Source organism: Bubalus kerabau, chromosome 19 (assembly GCF_029407905.1).
Source record: "Bubalus kerabau isolate K-KA32 ecotype Philippines breed swamp buffalo chromosome 19, PCC_UOA_SB_1v2, whole genome shotgun sequence".
Lineage (NCBI taxonomy): Eukaryota > Metazoa > Chordata > Mammalia > Artiodactyla > Bovidae > Bubalus > Bubalus kerabau.
The window spans coordinates 7052329-7071570 of NC_073642.1; the positions used below are offsets into that span (position 1 = coordinate 7052329).

The 19242-nt window shown below is 49.9% G+C and overlaps 1 protein-coding gene across 1 annotated transcript in view; it reads left to right on the top strand.

Annotated features, from left to right (window-relative positions):
* The first annotated feature begins 1267 nt into the window (after positions 1–1267).
* Positions 1268–19242, top strand: part of ADAMTS17 (ADAM metallopeptidase with thrombospondin type 1 motif 17) — a 394605-nt gene continuing 376630 nt past the window's right edge. The window contains exons 1-3 of the mRNA XM_055555537.1: positions 1268–1429; positions 1842–2212; positions 14098–14251. Coding sequence (XP_055411512.1) covers positions 1351–1429; positions 1842–2212; positions 14098–14251 — 604 coding nt within the window. The 5' untranslated portion in view covers positions 1268–1350. The remainder of the gene's footprint in view (positions 1430–1841; positions 2213–14097; positions 14252–19242) is intronic.

Here is a 19242-nt window from a genome sequence, read left to right on the forward strand (position 1 = left end):
AGGAAAAGAATGGAGTCATTCTGTTGCTGGAAGACCTGGGTCCAAGTCCAGGCTTTGCCACTGTGTGCCTGTTTCCTAATCTGTAAAACCGGGTAATATTCCTTCCTGCTTGCATTGGGGGGGCTCTTGTTTGTAGCGAGCAGCACTGGGCTGGAAGTCAGGACCACAGTTCCAGCTCTTGCTCTGACAGGAACTTACTGGGTGAGTTAGTAAGCTCCTTAAGCTCTCTCTCTCTCAGTTTCTCAGTCTGTCAGAGGGTGTGATCTTGCCAGTTCCACTGACTTCTGTGAAGATAAAGACAACAGGGGGTGTGAAGATTTTGCATAAACACCACTGCCTTGAATGTAACTAGTTGTTGTTCAGTCGTTCAGTTGTGTCCAGCTCTTTGCGACCCCATGAACTGCAGGACGCCAGGCTTCCCAGTCCTTCAGTACCTCCCAGACCTTGCTCAAACTCATGTGCATGGAGTCAATGATGTCATCCAACCACCTCATCCTCTGTCGTCCCCTTTTCCTCCCAGCTTCAATCTTTCCCAGCATCAGGGTCTTTTCAAATGAGTCAGTTCTTCGCATCAGGTGGCCAAAGTATTGGAGCTTCAGCTTCAGCATCAGTCCTTCCGATGAATATTCAGGACTGATTTCCTTTAGGATGGACTGGTTGAATCCCCTCGCAATCTAAGGGACTCTAGGCGTCTTTTCCAGTTCCGAAAGCATCAATTCTTTGGCGTTCAGCCTGCTTTATGGCCCAACTCTCACATTCGTACATGACTACTGGGAAAACCATAGGTTTGTCATAGCTTTTCTTCCAAGGTGCAAAGTTGCACACCTTGTGCAAGAAACTGCTCTCCCACAAACAACCAAAACTCATTTTACTTTAGATATAGACATAATATGCCTTTATGGGTGAAGTCCCTTAAAGCTAGACAATTTCTGGCCTGTCTTCCAGGGAAACAGAGTTCCAAATATGGGGACAAACGGAACATCAGTCAGGAGTCTCCCCGAGTGGTCCAGGATCGCGCGGCTTCACGCGGCTCCCTTGCGCCACCTGGTGCCCCATTCCCGCAACTGCCCAGAAACCACGTGTAAGAAAGTGCTTACAACCTAACTACGCACTCTGGGTCAGGTCCGTCCCAGCCAATCGGCGAGGGGGAGGCGGGGCGGGAGAAAGCGGGAGTCCAATCGTTGCCCGCCTCCCGAGAAGAAGGCGGGGCTTGCGATTTACCACGTTGGGTTTGTCCGCAGCGCTAATTACTTTTTCCGAAGGCTGGGGAGCCTCACTCCGGCTGGCGCCGCCGCCTCGCGCGCTCCTGCTCCGCAGCGGCCGCGCGGGGGGCGCCTGCTCCCGAGGACCATGTGTGACGGCGCCCTGCTGCCCCCCCTGGCCCTACCCCTGCTGCTGCTGCTGCTCTGGGGACTGGACCCGGGGACAGGTAGCGCCCCGCTCCCGCCGCCCCTTCGCCCGCGCCTCCCGCGGCCACCCTCCGCCTGCCCTCCCCGGCGGCCTCCGCCTGCTTGCGCGGCCGCGTCGCGGCGGCCGGCCGCTGACAGCCGCGGGGTCGAGGGGGCGCGGGCCGCGGCCGGAGGACTCGGCCCCGGGCGGCCGCCGGGGGTCCGGCTCCCCCGGGCGCCGCGTCCCCGGAGGGGCCCGGGCGGCCGCGTCCGGAGTGGCGCGGGGCCCGGGCGGCGGCGCTGGCCGGCGCGGAGGTGCCCGGGCGAGGGACGGGACGAGGGCGCCGTCTCGGGACCGCGCTGGCGCTGGATGCCCGGCGCTGGCCCCCGCGAGCGGCAGGCGGGCGGGAGGGCGGGCCCCGCCGCGCTGACGCGTCTCGTCTCTCCCCGCAGCTGTCGGCGACGCGGCGGCCGACGTGGAGGTGGTGCTCCCGCGGCGGGTGCGCCTGGAAGACGTGCACCTGCCGCCCCTGCCCGGCGCCCCCGGGCCCCGCAGGCGCCGACGGCCCCGCGCGCCCCCCGCAGCCCCGCGCGCCAGGCTGGGGGAGCGCGCCCTGCTGCTGCACCTGCCGGCCTTCGGGCGCGACCTGTACCTGCAGCTGCGCCGCGACCTGCGCTTCCTGTCCGGCGGCTTCGAGGTGGAGGAGGACGGCGCAGGCGGGCGCCACGGACGGTCAGCAGAGCTGTGCTTCTACTCCGGCAGCGTGCTCGGCCACCCCGGCTCCCTCGTCTCGCTCAGCGCCTGCGGCGCCGCCGGCGGCCTGGTACAGCCCTTGCCACCTCCGGGTCTGCCTGGCTATCTGTCCGGGCGCCAAGGGTGGGGGTGAAGGGAGGTCTCCGGGGAGGGCTGGGATGGCGGTGGGGCCTCCGATGTGCTCTGCCGCTGGCAGGAGGGAGCACCCCCAACCTCCCAGAGGGTCTAGGAGCAGAGGGCAAGAAAGGGGAGTCATCTCATTACCCAGCGCTGTCAGTTCTGCAAATTCAGAGGTGAGTCAGGCCAGCACCGACGTGGGGGTGCACCGCGAGATAGCCGCAGCCTGCCCAGGGAGCACAGGTCCTGCCCAGATGAAATCCGCCAGGCCCTTAGACTGAGACGTGCACCTGGCCGGGATGTAGAGAGAGCCCTGTTTGCTTCTGCACAGGTGTGCTGTGTGCATGTCATGGGGAACACCGATCTGTATGTTCGTCTGTTCTTGAATTGGGGATCGAGTCAAGCATTGGCCTCCTTTTTGTAATTTTGAGTCTTTACTCAGGAAGGGATATTTGGAGGGGTCCCCAGACAGGCCGCTAACCTACTCTTCTTAGTTAAAACATGGGAGCCAGGAAAGAGAAGGTGTCCCTAATATTTTTACCTAATGCTGCAAGCAGGCATTTGTTGGCACCTACCCTCAGCTAGGCCTGAGGAATGCTGACCTTGGTTATAAGCCCCTCTCTCTGTCCCTGGAAGCTCTCTGGTGTGGCAGTAATCTGCCCTTACCCACCACTGCTGCGGTTTCCGCACCTGTGGAGTGCTCGGAGGGAGGGAGGAAGTCCTTGGCGCCTCTGCCCTGCCTTTGCTCACACTGGCTCACTTGGTTACATTGGTGCCCAAACAACACTTCTCAGCTTCTCATCATGCCCCCAAGGAGCACAGATGGCTGGCAGATGGGCTGCCCCCACCCGGCAGAGCCTGGGATGGGCGCAGAGCACGCGTCTCTATCTTCTGGGAAAGTGGTTTCTGATACTCTTTTGTGTCTGTCCTTTCCTGGCACAGGAAACTGCTTTCCCCACTTCCACCTTCTCTCATTCCACCATCTAGAATTCTCTCGCCCTTACCCACATACCGTGCAACAAGTTGACACAAATCTGCCACAAAGATCAGAAACCCTGAGGGTCAGAGTCTTTATGTAAGACTGCTCGCTTCCCGGCAGTGTAGGGGACCTTAGGTAGTAATTCTAAACTTGGCTTTCACCAGTTCCCCTTGTAGGATTTTTTGAGTTCTGATAAGAATATGATCTCCATTTGCTGGACTGGAGAAATTGGCATCTTTGGTTAAATGAGGAAAAGGGACCGTGGAGGGTCCTGGTAGGAGCTAGTGTGGAACAGCAGCAGGGAGTCTGAGCTGTGGGTGAGGAGGCTTAAGCAGGGGTGAGAAAGGCTCAGATCACTGAAGGACTCGGGTCAAGGCTGTATCATGTTCTGGGAGGGACTGGAAGGCCCACATCATTTTTCCTGTTTTTGCCAAAGTGTTTAAAGTCTAGGTCACATCACTGTACTGAACATGGAAACATCTGAATCCCATTTGCTGCGGTTTAGTGAGTTTCTGTAGAGGTCAGAGTTTATACTTCTTGGTGTAAAGTTTCCAGCGAGGCGCTATCTGCGAAGGATCTGAGAGTGGATATCTGGATAACACTGATTTAAAATCCTCCGGGAGTGAGTGCTGGGCCCTTTCACACATGGCTCTGAGCTGTGAGAGTTCCCTTCTGTCCTCCAGGTTTTCAGCAGGACTGCCCTTCCCTTCAGCACCATGTGAGGGCGCTGTGCTTTAGATAAAGGAACGAGGCAAAGAGGCTGCGTTAAGCATGTGCCAGCTGCAGTGGGGGCACCTCTAAGACTTTAGATTTAAAATTCGTACTTCTGTGGTTTCGTCTGCCTTGTGTGTCCCATAGATGTAAGCTGGACATTGGACACTTCTTTCTAATACACCCTATAGAGGAAGGGCAGGGGTTCAGAGACTGCTGGGTGACTTGGAGTGGACCTCTGGTGGCAGAGTGGTCCTGCTCCTCTAGAAAAGAAAGCAGCAGGAATGTAGGCACACCCCACCTTACTTTGATTTTGGTACTCGGTGTGCCTAAGACAGTTCCGCTGGGCAGTAATGTTGTGTTAGCCCCTCTGGACCATGGTAGAAGCCCCGTAGAGACCTCGCTCGGGTGTTGTGTGTTTTTGAGGACAGGTTCAACCATGAGGTATGGGGAAAGGAATAATGTCCAGTAGGTGAGTTTTGGTGCCCACAGCTGGGAGCATTCCAAAGGCTCGTTGTGTCTGAAGAATCATGTTGAGCAGGGCTGGCAAACTTTCTGCAAAGGACCAAGTAGTAAATCCTGCAGGCTTTGCAGGCCATATGGTCTCTGTCCCAACTACTCAACACTGCTCTTTGAGTGCAGAAGCAGCCGTAAGAAGGTAAAGAGACAGGTGGACATGGATGTGTTTGATAAAATTTTATTCCAGTGTTGAGTATGAATTAAACCTGCTGCATCTCAGGTCTCCGGAACGGCCTAATGAGGAGCGTTGCCTGCAGGGAGGTGTGTGCGGCCTCTGCTCCCTGAGCCGTCTCCAGAGACATTTGACACCTGTTTGAAGGAGATGCGTGATTAGAATAGATCGTTCCTTAATTGTGCATGGGGACAGGGGAAGTAAATTTCACACTCCGTTTTGCTCTCCACCCTTGGAACCCCGCCTTTTGACAGTGGGCGGAGGTGGGGGTCTATGGTGTTTCCCTTCTCTGTCTTACCTTGAAAAGCTGTGCAAGCTGCATTTTTTGGATCTTCAGAGACCATGGGCTCAAGTATTAATTGGTTTACGTTTATGCATCTTCATTTTATTTACATTTCAGAGAAGTTCTCAGACATAACATAGGTTTTGGGAAGTTTCTGTAACTGTATTTGACTCCAAAGTGATGAACTCTGGGTATATGAAGAAGGTATTTTCTTTCCCAGAGGATTTATATGAGTTTGGATCAGCTGCCTCGTGTGAATGGGACCAGATCATGGAAGGCTGGCGGAATCTGAAGAAACTTCGGGTTAAGATTCACCAGAGCAGGCAGTGGAGATGGAACCCCAGAGACAGCGAGTTTCCGTCTCTGAAAAGACTCTCAGTGCTGCCTGTCGGAAAGAAGAGGATGGAGGGGCCGTCCTCATCCCCACATGAGAGGAGAGGAGGGCGGGCAGGCAGAGCGTCTGGTCTGCTGAACAGGGGCCCTTCTGCCTCACAAGCACCAGGTCAGGGAAGTCCTTGGCCAGAACATGTCCGCCTGTTAGCTGGGGCTGTGGCCTGAGGGGGTGCCCTGTGGGCGAGATGCTGGGGCCACACGGGACACCCAGAAGCTCTGGGGCATGGCCCTTTCTCCAGGCCACCCAGGAGGAACAGAAGGTCAGGGGTGGTCCCAGGACACCTTCTCTGGAGTCACATCCATGCTCCGAGAGATGCTGGCTTATGTTTCTGTCACCCAGGCTGCTCACTGGCCTCATGGGCCACCCAGCCTGGCTCTGTCTGTGCCCGACCACAGGGCAGGGGCTCTGTCTGCCCAGTGCCCGACCACAGTGCAGGGCTGGGGCGGGAGCCCCTTGCCCGTGCTGCTCCCCACACTCTTAGTTCCCATAGCTCTTCCTTTCAGTCTGCTCAGGAGCTTTTAGGAGAGTGCTCACCATTTCTACAGGCGAAGAAATGTGGTCCAGATAAGAACGGGGTGGGACTGAGGTCAGCCAGGCAGTCAGCAGGTGGCTTAGAAGAGTTGGGGGCCCATGCTCTCAAGAGGGCAGCGTGATATCAGTGATGAAGGGGCCAGTTTGGGAGGTTGCTGCCTCTCCCTTTAGAGTTGCCCAACTCGCTTTTCATTGCCCACAAAATTGCCCAGCTTTTAAATGCAGCATCAGTTGATCACTATAGCTGAGTAGGAAGCAGTCTTGGCAAAAGCTGTGTGGTGTGGAGGCCATTGGGAAGGGAGCAAAGAGACCTTATCCTTTATGCAGGTTATCCTGCATCATGGTATTGATACGGGTGTGGGGAAGGCACGCAGTCCTTAGTCTTTCAGCAGTTAATGTTACTGAAGAATTTATCACGCACAACATAAATGTATTTGGAAAATGCAAAACACATTTTTTAAAGCTTTGTAAAAAGGATCACTTGAGTGGATGTTAAGGAAAGCAAGGAGGGAAAAGACAGTTGTGAAATTTGGGATGCGGAGGAATTGAAGAGGAGAACCTGGAGCATAGAATTCTAAGGCCTCCCACCAACTCCTCTGGAAGGATGCTCACTCTGCTTGATGGTAACTCTGTACCCACCGCTCGTGAGCATCAGGCTGCCCTTGACTGTAACCTCGGATACCTAAGCCTGTCTAGTTACTTACCTAGGGTATGTAGCTAGATTTTCCCATCTTAACTTTGTATTTTTTTTTTATTTTATTTTTTAACTTTACAATATCGTATTGGTTTTGCCATATATCAACATGAATCCGCCACAGGTATACACGTGTATACCTGAACTTTGTATTTAGTTGGCAACCTGTTGAAGTACAAGATGGGATGATGACTGAAGATGTCTTCTTTGACAGCATTCTTGAAGCTTATTTCCTGAATTGGAGATACTGCAGCTCCTTGACCTTGGATATGTGCAACAGGAGATGTTTTTGCAGCCAGAACGTCCTGGGGAACCACTCAGAGTCAGCACCTTCCCCGTGCGTGTTTCTACACATGGGCTCACAGGTGCACCGTCACACCCATGTTCTTTCGGAAATAAGACTTTTCCGGGCTGTGATCTTGAGCAAGTCGCTTATGTCCTTTGAATGCCCCTGTCTGAAGTCACACAAGGGTAAATAGCATTGGCTTGCGTGGCTGTCGAGAGAAGGAAGTAAGATAAAGTCTGAAATCAGTTAGCGAGAGCCTGGCACGTTAAAGCATTAGAAACACATTTCTTCTCTTGCCCCACAGGCTATTTCCAGACTTTTCCATTTATAGATCAACCAACCAGTCAGGCTGTTGACTAAATGAGCAGATCATTATCATATACCTGCCGTGTGTAGGACCCTCCGGTAGGCTCCCAGTGAGCCTCAGAGAGAAGTAGGGTATGGGGCCCTGTCTCGGAAGGTTCGCAGGGGAAGGAGCATGCTCTTAAGCCTGTAGGGTGGGGGTAGGGAGGGGGTTCATCCTTTATGAGTGGTTCTCAGCCCTGAGCTGGCATCAGAGTTCCCGGCAGCATTTGCTACCTGGCTTGCAGGGCCCCACCCCCCAGGTTTCTGATCCAGTCCATCTGGCGGTGGACCCGAGAGCTTGAGCTCTGACAGGTTCTCAGGTGCTGCTGCTGGTCGGGGACCATTTTGAGGATCACTGGCTTGGAGGCCATGAGGGGGCATTTCTGGCTACTAACCGGGGAGTCCCTGGGGAGAGCATTGTGGGGAGGACAGGAGCAGGGGGCGTTTGGAAGGGCGAGGTGATGGGCCTCAAGGCTTGGGTTGTGGAAACAGAGAGGAAAACTACAAGAGAGGGGTCTGAAGAAGGGGGTCTGTGACTGACTGTCTAGTGCTGTAAACAGGGAGGCTGACTTTGGAGTAAAGACCAAGAATCTGTGTTCAGGCAATTGACGTTTGCAGAGGCAGCAACATAACCCTGAAAGGGGGGCTCCTTGTGGAGGTTGGGAGGCCCCTCATGCCTGTGCTGTATCGGGGATGCTCCTGGGACAGGTTTGAGCCCCCCCAGATTCCGCTGAGGCCTCCCAAAAGTCTGAGGCCAGTGTAGCAAGGCCTGCAGCCCCAGGACTGTTTTTCCTTCTTGGGAGCAGACTTGCTGCTCCGTCCTCTCCAGCCACCTACACACCCCTCCACAGGGAGGAGGCCGTTGAAGACCCAGTCCAGTGAACCCAGGAGCCATGGCCTCCTGAAAAGGAGAGGCTTCGAAGGCTCCCTGGGTGCTGAAGTCCCCGTGTGGCCTTTGTAGGACAGTGAGGTCACCAGTCACTAGGCAGGTCCCCTCAGACAGAGGGAAGAGCGTCAGATGTTTCCAGAACATGCATGCAACAGAGTTTCTTAAATGCATTTTTCATGTTATGCAAAGAAGTCTCACTAATGTTAGGAAGTTACAAACCTTTCTGACATTCACTCATTTTTCCAGCTGCAGGGAGAGCTAGTCCTGCTTCAGGGGATTGGGTGGGGTTAATAATACCCAGATTATAATGCTCTCTTAAAGCAGCACTGAAACCCCTCAAAGCCAGCTTCCAGAATAAAGGGAACTGAAAGGGAACCACTCAGAACTTTTGTAATATCAGGTTACACCTGATACATTTTATTTGCCCCAAACTTCTTTAAAGGTAAAGCATCTGCCTGCAATGTGGGAGACCTGGGTTTGATCCCCAGGTCGGGAAGATCCCCTGGAGAAGGAAATGGCAACCCACACCAGTACTCTTGCCTGGAAAATTCCATGGACGGAGGAGCCCAGTAGGCTACAGTCCATGGGAATCCAAAGAGTTGCACACGACTGAGCAACTTCAACAAACTTCTTTAGTAGGATACCAAATCTTAGAAGATGTAAGGTTTCTCTTTTCATTTCATTGAGGATTGTTGTCTCCTTTAAAAGCCAGAGGCCTCTGGGCTTCCAGTCCTGTCCGCCATGGGAGTCCAGTCCCCTTTAGATGGGGTCTGCAGTGCTCCTGCATATACTGTGATCTGAGGCGTTTCCTCGCTGCTGTCTGTGGAACAGGGAAGCCTTGCAAGAGCATTTCCCAGTGGCTCCCTTCTCGACATAGACAGTGAGCAGAGGAATAATGCAAACCCAGAAAGCCCTGCTCAGCTCTTGGGGCCACAAGGCAGAGGGCCCAGTCAGGAAGGCCCAGGCTGGTGCAGGCGCTCCATGCCCAGGGCACCTCCAGGTCCTGGATTGACGTGGGAGGTGGCCACCTCTCCAGCAGCCAGCTGAAAGCTAGGAAAGTGGTTCTTGATGCTGGCTGCATCAGCGTCTCCCAGTGAGTTAAAAAAATACCAGTGCCCGAGTTTTACCCCCAGAGATCTAACTCATGTGGCCTGGAGTGGGGCCTGGGCCTCAGGAGTTCTCAGAACCGGCCGAGGGACTGCAGCATGCAGCCGGGGACAGGACTGTGGGCGCGGGGCTGCGGGAGCACTGCGCTGGGGCCTTCTAGTCTGCGCCGGTCCGTCCACTTCATTCTGTTGCATCCATTTAATTTGAGTCCATCCCAGTACAGTCCAGTTCACTCACATTTTTCTTGAGTCACTCTCATGTGGCAGACATTGGAAAAATAATGAGGAATAATTCTGATCTTGCCTCAAAGACACAAACTATGCACTGGCCTGTGACAGATGCCCTCTAACACAGTGGTAGTGGGCTGGGACACAGAGTGCCGGGGAAGGGGATTGGTTTTTGTAGGGAAAGGGGAGGGAGAGGATGGTTAGGGAAAGGGCTGACAAGTTTTTCCCATGCTGAGATTGTGTGTGTGTGTATGTGTATGTCTCTGTGTGTATGTATGTATGTGTGTACATGTGTGTATGTATTTCTGTGCACGTGTATGCATATGTGTGTATGTGTGTGTGGGCATGTGTGTATATGTGTGCATGCATGTGTGTATATGTGTGTGCATGTGTGTATGTATATATGTGTCTCTGTGTATGTGTGTGCATGTATGCATATGTGGGTGTGTGTATGTGTGTGCACATTTATGTGTGTGTGCATGTGTGTATATGTGTGCACGCATGTGTGTATATGTGTGTGTATATGTGTCTGCGTGTATGTGTGTGTGCATCTGTGTATGTATTTCTGTGTTTGTATGTGTGTATATATATGTCTCTGCATGTGTGTGTGTGTGTATGTCTGTGTGTGTGTGTGGCAGGGAGGGTGGTGGTGGTGGTGGAGACAGCGCTTTTCACAGAACGTCTTACCACTGCGATGACCCAGTGGGTGTTGGTGAGGCTTCAGGGTGCCCGGTGGCAGCACTTGGGGAGGACAGGGGCAAGTCCCTCCTTGTGGTGGCTTCTGGACAGGTGGGCCATGCCCTGCGGCCCCTCCAGGTGCTCGTTCTGGCCACAGGCCTGCATGAAATTCCGGGCCCTGGGGGCTCCTGGCTGCCCGGTTGAGTACAGGTCTTTGGCCCATGTGTCTGTCTCAGCAGCTTTGCTAGTCTCTTTCTTGAGTAGATTGAAACCACCATGTGGTCCCTGTGAAAACGACCCTCTAAGGTAAAAACTCCACCAGGAGGTGGGACTGTGGTTTTGTGTGTGTGTATGTGTGCCTGCCCGTAGGCTTTCTTACAGATTCTCTGTGTTATGTCACATCAGAACTACTGGCTAAATGGTCTTTTACCCTGCGGCTTGGACACTGGGCTGAGTGGAGGATAACTGGCTTGGAAAGTGCTAGACACAAGGGGGCTTTGCCCTCCCGCAGCCTGAGCATTTTGGGGAGACTTGGGACCCTGTCAGAATGGAGCGTGTCCTCCAGGGAGCACAGCCTCCTTCCATGCGGGGCCCATCTGCCAACATTTGATCCTGCCAACTCAATCATGGACGTTTCCAGTGGCAGTTCTCGAGGGGTTCTGCCCTGAGGCTTTCCGGTGGGGATCTGCACTGCCCCCCACAACCACCTCCCTGAAGTATCACAGTGAACAGACTCAGGTTTTAACTTCAAAGGAGAGGGGAGAAAGCCCTGCTTCCCGGCAAGGCATGCAGTACCACTTTAAGACAGTTTTATTTGGGCAGTAAAATCTCTTGAGTTGTTCTTGGCAGAAGTTCTAATGAAATGGAAACCTTGCAATCTGCTTAGAGCAGTAAGTATGGTCTCACCCTGTGATTTGGGGACTAGAAGTTGCAGGCGATCTTCATAATTGATCTGATTTATTTCCAGAGGATTCGAATCGATGCGTCCTTTCAGAAGGTAGAGGAGTCTGTATCCTTTGGTGTGAGTAAACTTTGTAGCTGAGGCTGGAGGAACTGCTGAGCTGTGGTGGAGACCAGTGCTTCTCAAAGCGTGGTCCTCAGGCCTACAGCAGAGGTGCCACCTGGGGACTTGTTAGAAATGAGTGTTCTTGCTGAGCATCCACGCCCTCCAGCTGATTTTGATGCACACTGGAGTTTGGGAACCATTGCTTTAGTATGTTTACAGCTTTTAGAAAGTAGTGTGTGTGTGGGGTTGGGGGGAGAGAAGCAGGGATATTCGTGACAGCCTAAGACAGATTGGCTCTACCTCCCGAATCTGTGCTGGCAAAGGTGGTCCCAACCATGAACCCAGAGCCGGGGCTGTGGGCTGCAGGGTCCAGCGGGCAAACACGGATAATAGCCAGTCAGGTTCCTTGTGGGAGGTTTACCTCGTTTTGTTGATGATTCAGAGGGAAGCTAGCGGCAAGTATCCTGGGAGGAGGGCAGACTTTTAATGCTGTCAGCATTGGTTCCAAACGAAGGGAAAAGTTCTCTGCATTGTGTACGTGTTTTTAAGAATTAATAGTCACTCTATTATAGCGGCAAGTTGTTTTTTGTTCAATTTACAAATCATGTTCTCATTATAATGTAGCAAGTTTTTGAAATTCTTTTTAAGGAGCCTTTGGATAACATTTGATCCTGTTTACAAATCTGGTGATGAACAACATTTAAACCTTTAAAACCATGTTTAGAAATTTAGCATATTCAGTTTCATTTTCAAGTTCTTTTGTAGTCTGATTAAAGAATAAATCCTTTGCAAGAACTTAAATGGTTCTTCTAAATAATGAGTTAATAGTCTTGTAAAGAAGTCTTAAGTTCTCTTATACATTCTGATACTGCTTACGAACCTGATAAGATTTTAAAATTACAGGTCTAAATCACTGATGTACTTTAAATTAGAACCTAAATCTAATTCATTACTCTACCAAGTTCTCTTGAAATACTGAAGAAAATCTATAAATCTCCTATCACCAAACTATTAACACTAAGATCTGACTCCATCCTCTCTATTTGATTCTAGTAATTCCCAGGGATAAGTTTCTATATAAAATTCTAAATAGTCTAAGTAGGGATTCTAAATAGTCTAAATAGTGATGCCTAGGCAAAGAGTCGGACACGACTGAGCGACTGCACTGAACTGAACTGAGGGATATATATTGGAGAAGGCAATGGCACCGCACTCCAGTACTCTTGCCTGGAAAATCCCATGGATGGAGGAGCCTGGTGGGCTGCAGTCCATGGGATCGCCAAGAGTCGGACACAACTGAGCAACTTCACTTTCACTGTTCACTTTCAGGCATTGGAGAAGGAAATGGCAACCCACTCCAGTGTTCTTGCCTGGAGAATCCCAGGGATGGCAGAGCCTGATGGGCTGCCGTCTATGGGGTCGCACAGAGTCAGACACGACTGAAGTGACTTAGCAGCAGTAGCAGGGATATACATATATACTTTTTTTTTTTTTCCTATTAAGGATATAATTGTCATTCATTCCCAACATTTTTGGAGGTACCTGCTCAGGTTGACTTTTGGGGGGGTGACTTCAGTTCAGTTGCTCAGTCGTGTCCAACTCTTTGCGACCCCATGAACTGCAGCACACCAGGCCTCCCTGTCTATCACCAACTCCTGGAGTCTACCCAAACCCATGTCCATCGAGTCGGTGATGCCATACAACCATCTCATCCTCTGTCCTCCCCTTCTCCTCCTGCCCTCAATCTTTCCCAGCATCACGGTTTTTTCAAATGAGTCAACTTTTCACATCAGGTGGCCAAAGTATTGGAGTTTCAGCTTCAACATCAGTCCTTCCAATGAACAACCAGGACTAATTTCCTTTAGGATGGACTGGTTGGATCTTCTTGCAATCCAAGGGACTCTCAAGAGCTTTCTCCAACCCCACAGTTCAAAAGCATCAATTCTTCAGCGCTCAGCTTTCTTTGTAGTCCAATTCTCACATCCATACATGACTACCAGAAAAACCATAGCTTTGACTAGATAGACCTTTGTTGGCAAAGTATGTCTCTGCTTTTTAATATGCTGTCTAAGCTGGTCATAATTTTCCTTCCAAGGAGTAAGTGTCTTTTAATTTCATGGCTGCAATCACCATCTGCAGTGATTTTGCAGCCCAGAAAAATAAAGTCTGACACTGTTTCCACTGTTTCCCCATCTATTTGCCATGAAGTGATGGGACCAGATGCCATGATCTTAGTTTTCTGAATGTTGAGCTTTAAGCCAACTATTTCACTCTCCTCTTTCACTTTTATCAAGAGGCTTTTTAGTTCGTCTTCACTTTCTGCCATAAGCGTGGTGTCATCTGCATATCTGAGGTTATTGATATTTCTCCCAGCAATCTTGATTCCAGCTTGTGCTTCTTCCAGCCCAGCGTTTCTCATGATGTACTCTGCGTATAAGTTAAATAAGCAGGGTGACAATATGCAGCTTTGATGTACTCCTTTTCCTATTTGGAACCAGTCTGTTGTTCCATGTCCAGTTCTAACTGTTGCTTCCTGACCTGTATACAGGTTTGTCAAGAGGCAGGTCAGGTGGCCTGGTATTCCCATCTCTTTCAGAATTTTCCACAGCTTATTGTGATCCACACAGTCAAAGGCTTTGGCATAGTCAATAAAGCAGAAATAGATGTTTTTCTGGAACTCTCTTGCTTTCTCAGTGATCTAGTGGATGATCTGGGGGATGACTTAAAAATAGTTTAAAAAGTTTAAAAAAAAACCAAAACACAATAATATACCTTTGAAAGTGAACACAGAGAATGGGTGCTGTCGTGCCCCAGCCTCTGCCTTCCGTCGCTTGATCCCCATGCTTCAGGTCACACATGAGCTCATTCTTGGGCTCTGTGAATCAGCGGAACCTGCAAAGCAGCAGCCCCAGCACGGGAACAGGCCTCAACTGGGTGGCCTTCCCAGCTTCTGCCGCTGGGGTCCTGGACGGGCGTGAATGAGGATGACTGACGTCTGTTTTTCTCTTTCTGGGCAGGTTGGCCTCATCCAGCTTGGGCAGGAGCAGGTGCTCATCCAGCCCCTCAACAGTTCCCAGGGACAAGAGCATCTGGTCAGACGCAAATGGTCCTTGACACCCAGCCCCTCTCCCGAGGCCCAGATACCTGGGCAGCTCTGCAAGGTCCTCACAGGTGAGTCTGGGAAACAGCGTGAATGACTCACAGCACGTGCCTGTTTGACACTGTCACATATCCCTAGACCATCCCCATTGATGTGTCTCCAAATGTACTGAAATCCTGTGAGCAAGAACTTAGCTTTCCTGTATTTTGAAAGCTATTTTTTTTTTAATTGCCCATAAGGCCACTTTCTTTTCCTTTCTATGTGTGTTTATATCAGTGTTTCATGTGTAATTAGCCCTTTGAAAAAAACATTTGTAGAAAGAACCAAGGATCTCTTTTTGTTACATCTCAATTTTATAGACCAGGAGCAAGTTGAGGCTTGAAAAACCTCAATGGCTTATCGTGGTCAAGTCCAAGGTTGGTGGCAGAGCTACAGTAATTCCTTCCCTGGACACCATGGCCAGAGCATGCTCTTCTTATACAGCGGTCCTCTGTCTTGGCTGCAGTGATCAGAGTCAGCTGGGGAACTTAGGAAACAGTGGTTCTCAACGTGTGACCCCTGGGCCAGTAGCACCAGCATCAGCAGGGAGCCTGTTAGAACTGCGTGTTCTCATATCCCCATCCCCAGCCCAGCCCCGGATCAGAAACCATGGCGGTGGGTCCAGGTAAATCTGGTCAAGTTAGGTGTGAGAGCCATTGTTTTAAAAAGTGCTGTGCATTAGCCAGTCCCCACAAATCCTGATCTAATTGGTCTGGCATGACTTGGGTGTGTTTTTAAAGGTGGTTCTGATGAGCAGTTTGGGCTGAGAACCCAGGGTTCTTGTGCTCTGCGGCTCTGTTTGGGCAGCCTGTGGATTACCTGTCGGTGTTTAAGGACTTCTCACGGTGCTGGATCACTGGCTGTCTGCCTTTCGGTGTCCCTTGATAAAGATGATAGTCTACGGCTTGCGGGTGGTGCTTCTTCCCTTTTGGGTCAGTCTTGGTGAATCATTTTTTTCTCTATCTCCTCTCAAAGTGAATGGTGATCATTCTAAATCTGTGCGTTTTCTGCATTTCTGAAAAATTGTTTCGGAGGCAGAGGTTCTCGGCACTGGCTGTCCATTGGTATCACCTGGGGCACCTTAACAACTAGTCACACCCCGGTCCTGCCCCCAGAGAGCCGCTTTTATTGGTCTGGGGTGCAGCCGGGGCATCTGGCGATTTGAAACCTCCCCAGGTGGTTCTGATGTTCAGCTGGCGCTGAGAACTGCTGCCCTCCGACGTTTTAAACATGAGTAATAGCACCTGTGGACCATCGCAAGCGGGGTTTTCTCGGGTGAGGACCGCCAAGCAGGACCACAGAGTAAAACCCAAGAGCAAATATGTTTTGTTCCTACTTTTCCTCTGCTTGAGCTGGTGCTCGTCAGCTGCTAGTCAGTGACCAGAAACTCGGGGTGCCTGTGGATGGTATTGTGGAATATTTGTGTGATTACCAGCTGCCATCCTCTTTGGGGCCGTGATACCAAGGATTGCTGACAAAATGATAAATTCTGCTGATATTTGCATTTTTGTCCCTAAGGTTAGTTTGGAGGCACTCTTGAGAGGCTGTTTTGCCTTTAGTGAAGGAAATAAAATGTGCAAAGCCAGGGTAGGGAGGATGTGATGGAAATTAAGTTGAAACAAGCATGGTCATGCAAGGCTGCAGAGAGAAATTTCTGAATTTGCCTAAAAAATAATCCTCTTCCCAACCCCCAGATCTCTCGTCAACATGCTCTGCCATGCAGGAGCATGTGTTTGTTTAAGGTGATGCCAACTCAGGCTCTGTCTTGGGTAGGAACACAGACTTAGGAGAAAAGTATAGATTTTGCTTCTGGTCCTTCTTGAATTGTGTGAAATAGTAAACTTTGTTGCTGTGTGAAGAAAGACAACAGGCCTTCTAAGAGGCTTAGCTAATAAGCAGTTAATGAGGCCCTATCTAGTTTGGATTAACTTTTAAACATTGGGGGTTTAGAAACTGGAAAAATTAATTTACCAGGATGCCAGCAGAATACATTCTTGAAGTTTCCTGGAAAGATTAATGAGGTTAATTCATGATTTCCCATGGGAGCATGTTCCTTATGGCTGAGCACGGCAGTCACCAGCATCATCGTGCCTTGTCACTGATCTTGTGTTATCCCGACCTTGGACGTGGCCTGCGGGTGGGCAGCTGGCTCAGGCAGGTGAAGAGCAGTCTGATAACTCTTTCTCCTCCGTGAAGCACTCAATTGCTCCGCTGATTGAGTCCAGGTAAGCCACCATGCTAGGGGCAGAGAGGCCGACACAGGGAAGGCCACCTGGGAGGAATCACTGCCTTCTATTTTGTACCACAGAGGCTGCATTTCCAGCTCAGAGGCTAGAGGCTAAAAGATTCAGGGCTTCCAGAGAGGGGACAGGCAGATCCTATTTCCTTTATAGCTTCTTTTAGGACCTTATAAATTAATTCATAAAATATCACTCCAGCTTGGAACTTGGCATGAAAATATGGAGCCTGTGAGCCTTTTTTCCTTTTCCTTTTTTTTTTTTTTTTTTTGGTGAGCATGAGTATTTGAAAATATTTTTGGCTATTCTTAAACACTAAAATGGTACTTTGGATGTTTTGAAAAGATGCTTGATTTTTTGAGTGGTTATTTTGACTCCAAAACTTTTTGTCTGCCTGCTATGCTTATTTTAATTTCTCCATTCAGATTCAGTTTAGAATCTTCCCACTAGCACTTTCATGGTTTTTAAGTAATAATTTGAATCTCTTCTCATTCACTATGGTAGATGTAAACCTGTGGATGGTTGAAGTAGATTGTGAAATAATAAAACTAGTTTTCTATGAGGCACTGTCAAAATAGGAATCCTGCAGTGTTTTGCTTGGTGGTGGGCTCTTTAGAACACAAACACATCAATGCCATTCTGTGAAGTCACTGATGGCTACTTCATAGTTTGTTTTGTTATGATTATTTTAAAAATAGTACAGTTATTTTATAGTATTGTTTCATTCACTTATAGCATTCTAAAGTTAATTTTAGTGAGTGTTTAGAGGATATCATAATGACTCAGAAATTGTGTATTGCCAATTTATGCAAGAATTTGCATGTGTAATAATACCTGTATATACTCTGTAAAAAAATATTGGTTGGAAGTTGTGTTTGTGTTACTTTAGATTCATTTGGTTGGAAATGACAGAAATCAAACTGGCTTAAACACTAAATGATGTCACTGCCATGGGCCCCTGGAGCTGAGGAGCAGTTAGGAGGCTGGACCTCAGGTCAGCCTTAGCCACGGCGGTTCTGTATCTGGCAGCTTTGTCCTAGCTGGCTTCTCTTCTGGTGATAAAGAGGTCCCTGGGATGAGGAGCTGAACCCTTCTGTTTAATCAGGAGTTTGGGTGGTTTGGCTTGGATCGTGACTTGAATTCCTTCCGGTTCACCCCTGGTTTCATATGTCTTGCGGCAGGAATATAAGAGCGTCACTCAGTCCCCACCTGACAGTGGACATGTCACTCTGCTTTCCATCCTCTCCTGACTTCCTGTAAGTCAGGTACAAGTCTGGTGGGATAGATTCAGGACACCTCTAATCCAGATTGAGTCCTTCATCCTAGCCCATGTGGTGGATGAGACTTTGGCTGGTTCCTTCTGACTTCACTGAGTCCTTGTCAGATGCCTGTTAACTCCTCACCCCACCTGTGCCCCAGGGGTACTTGGCTGCTGGTCTTTGCTCAGTGGGAAGGGCTCAGTTCCCCTAGCATTTGTCACCTCTAAAGTCATTGGAGACCTCAGGTCTTCAGTGCATGAAGCAAAATATGGTTTTGTCATTTATCCAGTGGGTTTTGTTTCAGTGGTGGTGACGGTCTTCCATGTTTTTCTGCATCTTCAGTGGAAGAAGAAGCCGAAAGAAATGGAATTAAATTTGTACTTTGCGTTTTTTCATGTTAGTATTTTAAGTGTGAAATATTAGGTCTGAAAGGAGACCCTGATACTTTAGAATCATTATTCCTGAGAAGGAGAAGAAGAGGGATGCTAGAGGCCCACTCTTGCCTCCCTAGTGTGTGACCCCAGAAGGGTCCCTCGGCATCTCCGTGCCCTGTTGGTGTGCTGGGGCTGCTGGAACACACTGCCATGGACCCAGCAGTGTGAACCGCAGACACTGTTTCTTTACAGTTCTAGATATAGAGCCCCGAGGTCATGGGGTCAGCAGGGTAGGTTTCCTCTGCAGCCCCTCTCATTAGCTCGTAGGTGGCTGTCTTCTCCCTTTGTCCTCTCGTGGGCTCTTGGTCTATGCGTGTCTGTATCCTGATCTATAATGTCAGTAATATTGGAGCCCAACCTCATGACCCCATTTCCACTTGATCACCTCTTTAAACACCCTGTCTTCAAACATGGTCACATTCAAAGGTGCTGAGGGTTCGAGTACACAGTTCAGCCCACAGCAGCCTGTTTTCTCATCTGTGATGCTGATATGATGCCAGCCTTGTCTGCTTCTCAGAGTTATTGCTGAAGAACACAGAGGTGAGAAGGTGATGGTACCACTTTCAGCCACATTGGTTGGGGGGATGTTCATAAGAACACTTACAAATGCCTAAGAGACAGAAAAACAAACTTAGAGGAAATTGGGAATGGGCTGAACAGAGGGACCCTTCCAATAAGAATAGATATCATAGTTGGCTTGTTCATCATCTATTCATGGTTTTTTCTTGATAAATAAATAGACAAGGAGCTGTGTAGCCTCAGGCCAGTTTAGAAAGGACTGGGCCACTGGTTTCATCATTTGAAGCACACTAATATCTACCTCTTGGGGGTTTTGTGTGCTTTAAATGAGATAATGCGTACTTGTCACTTAGCAACTAACAAATATTATTTGCAGCTGCTGTGGTTATAATTATGATTCCTACCCCCATTCTTTAATATCAGGGGACCACTTCAGTGCCCTTGTTCTGTATTAAGTGGGAAAGAAAGAGAAACTCTGTGGCGCACTGAGCTGAAAGCTTAAAGTTCTCATTATTATTCTCAGATCTCTCATCCTTGCCTCTTGAGAAAATCTGTAATGCTATGAGAGAATCTT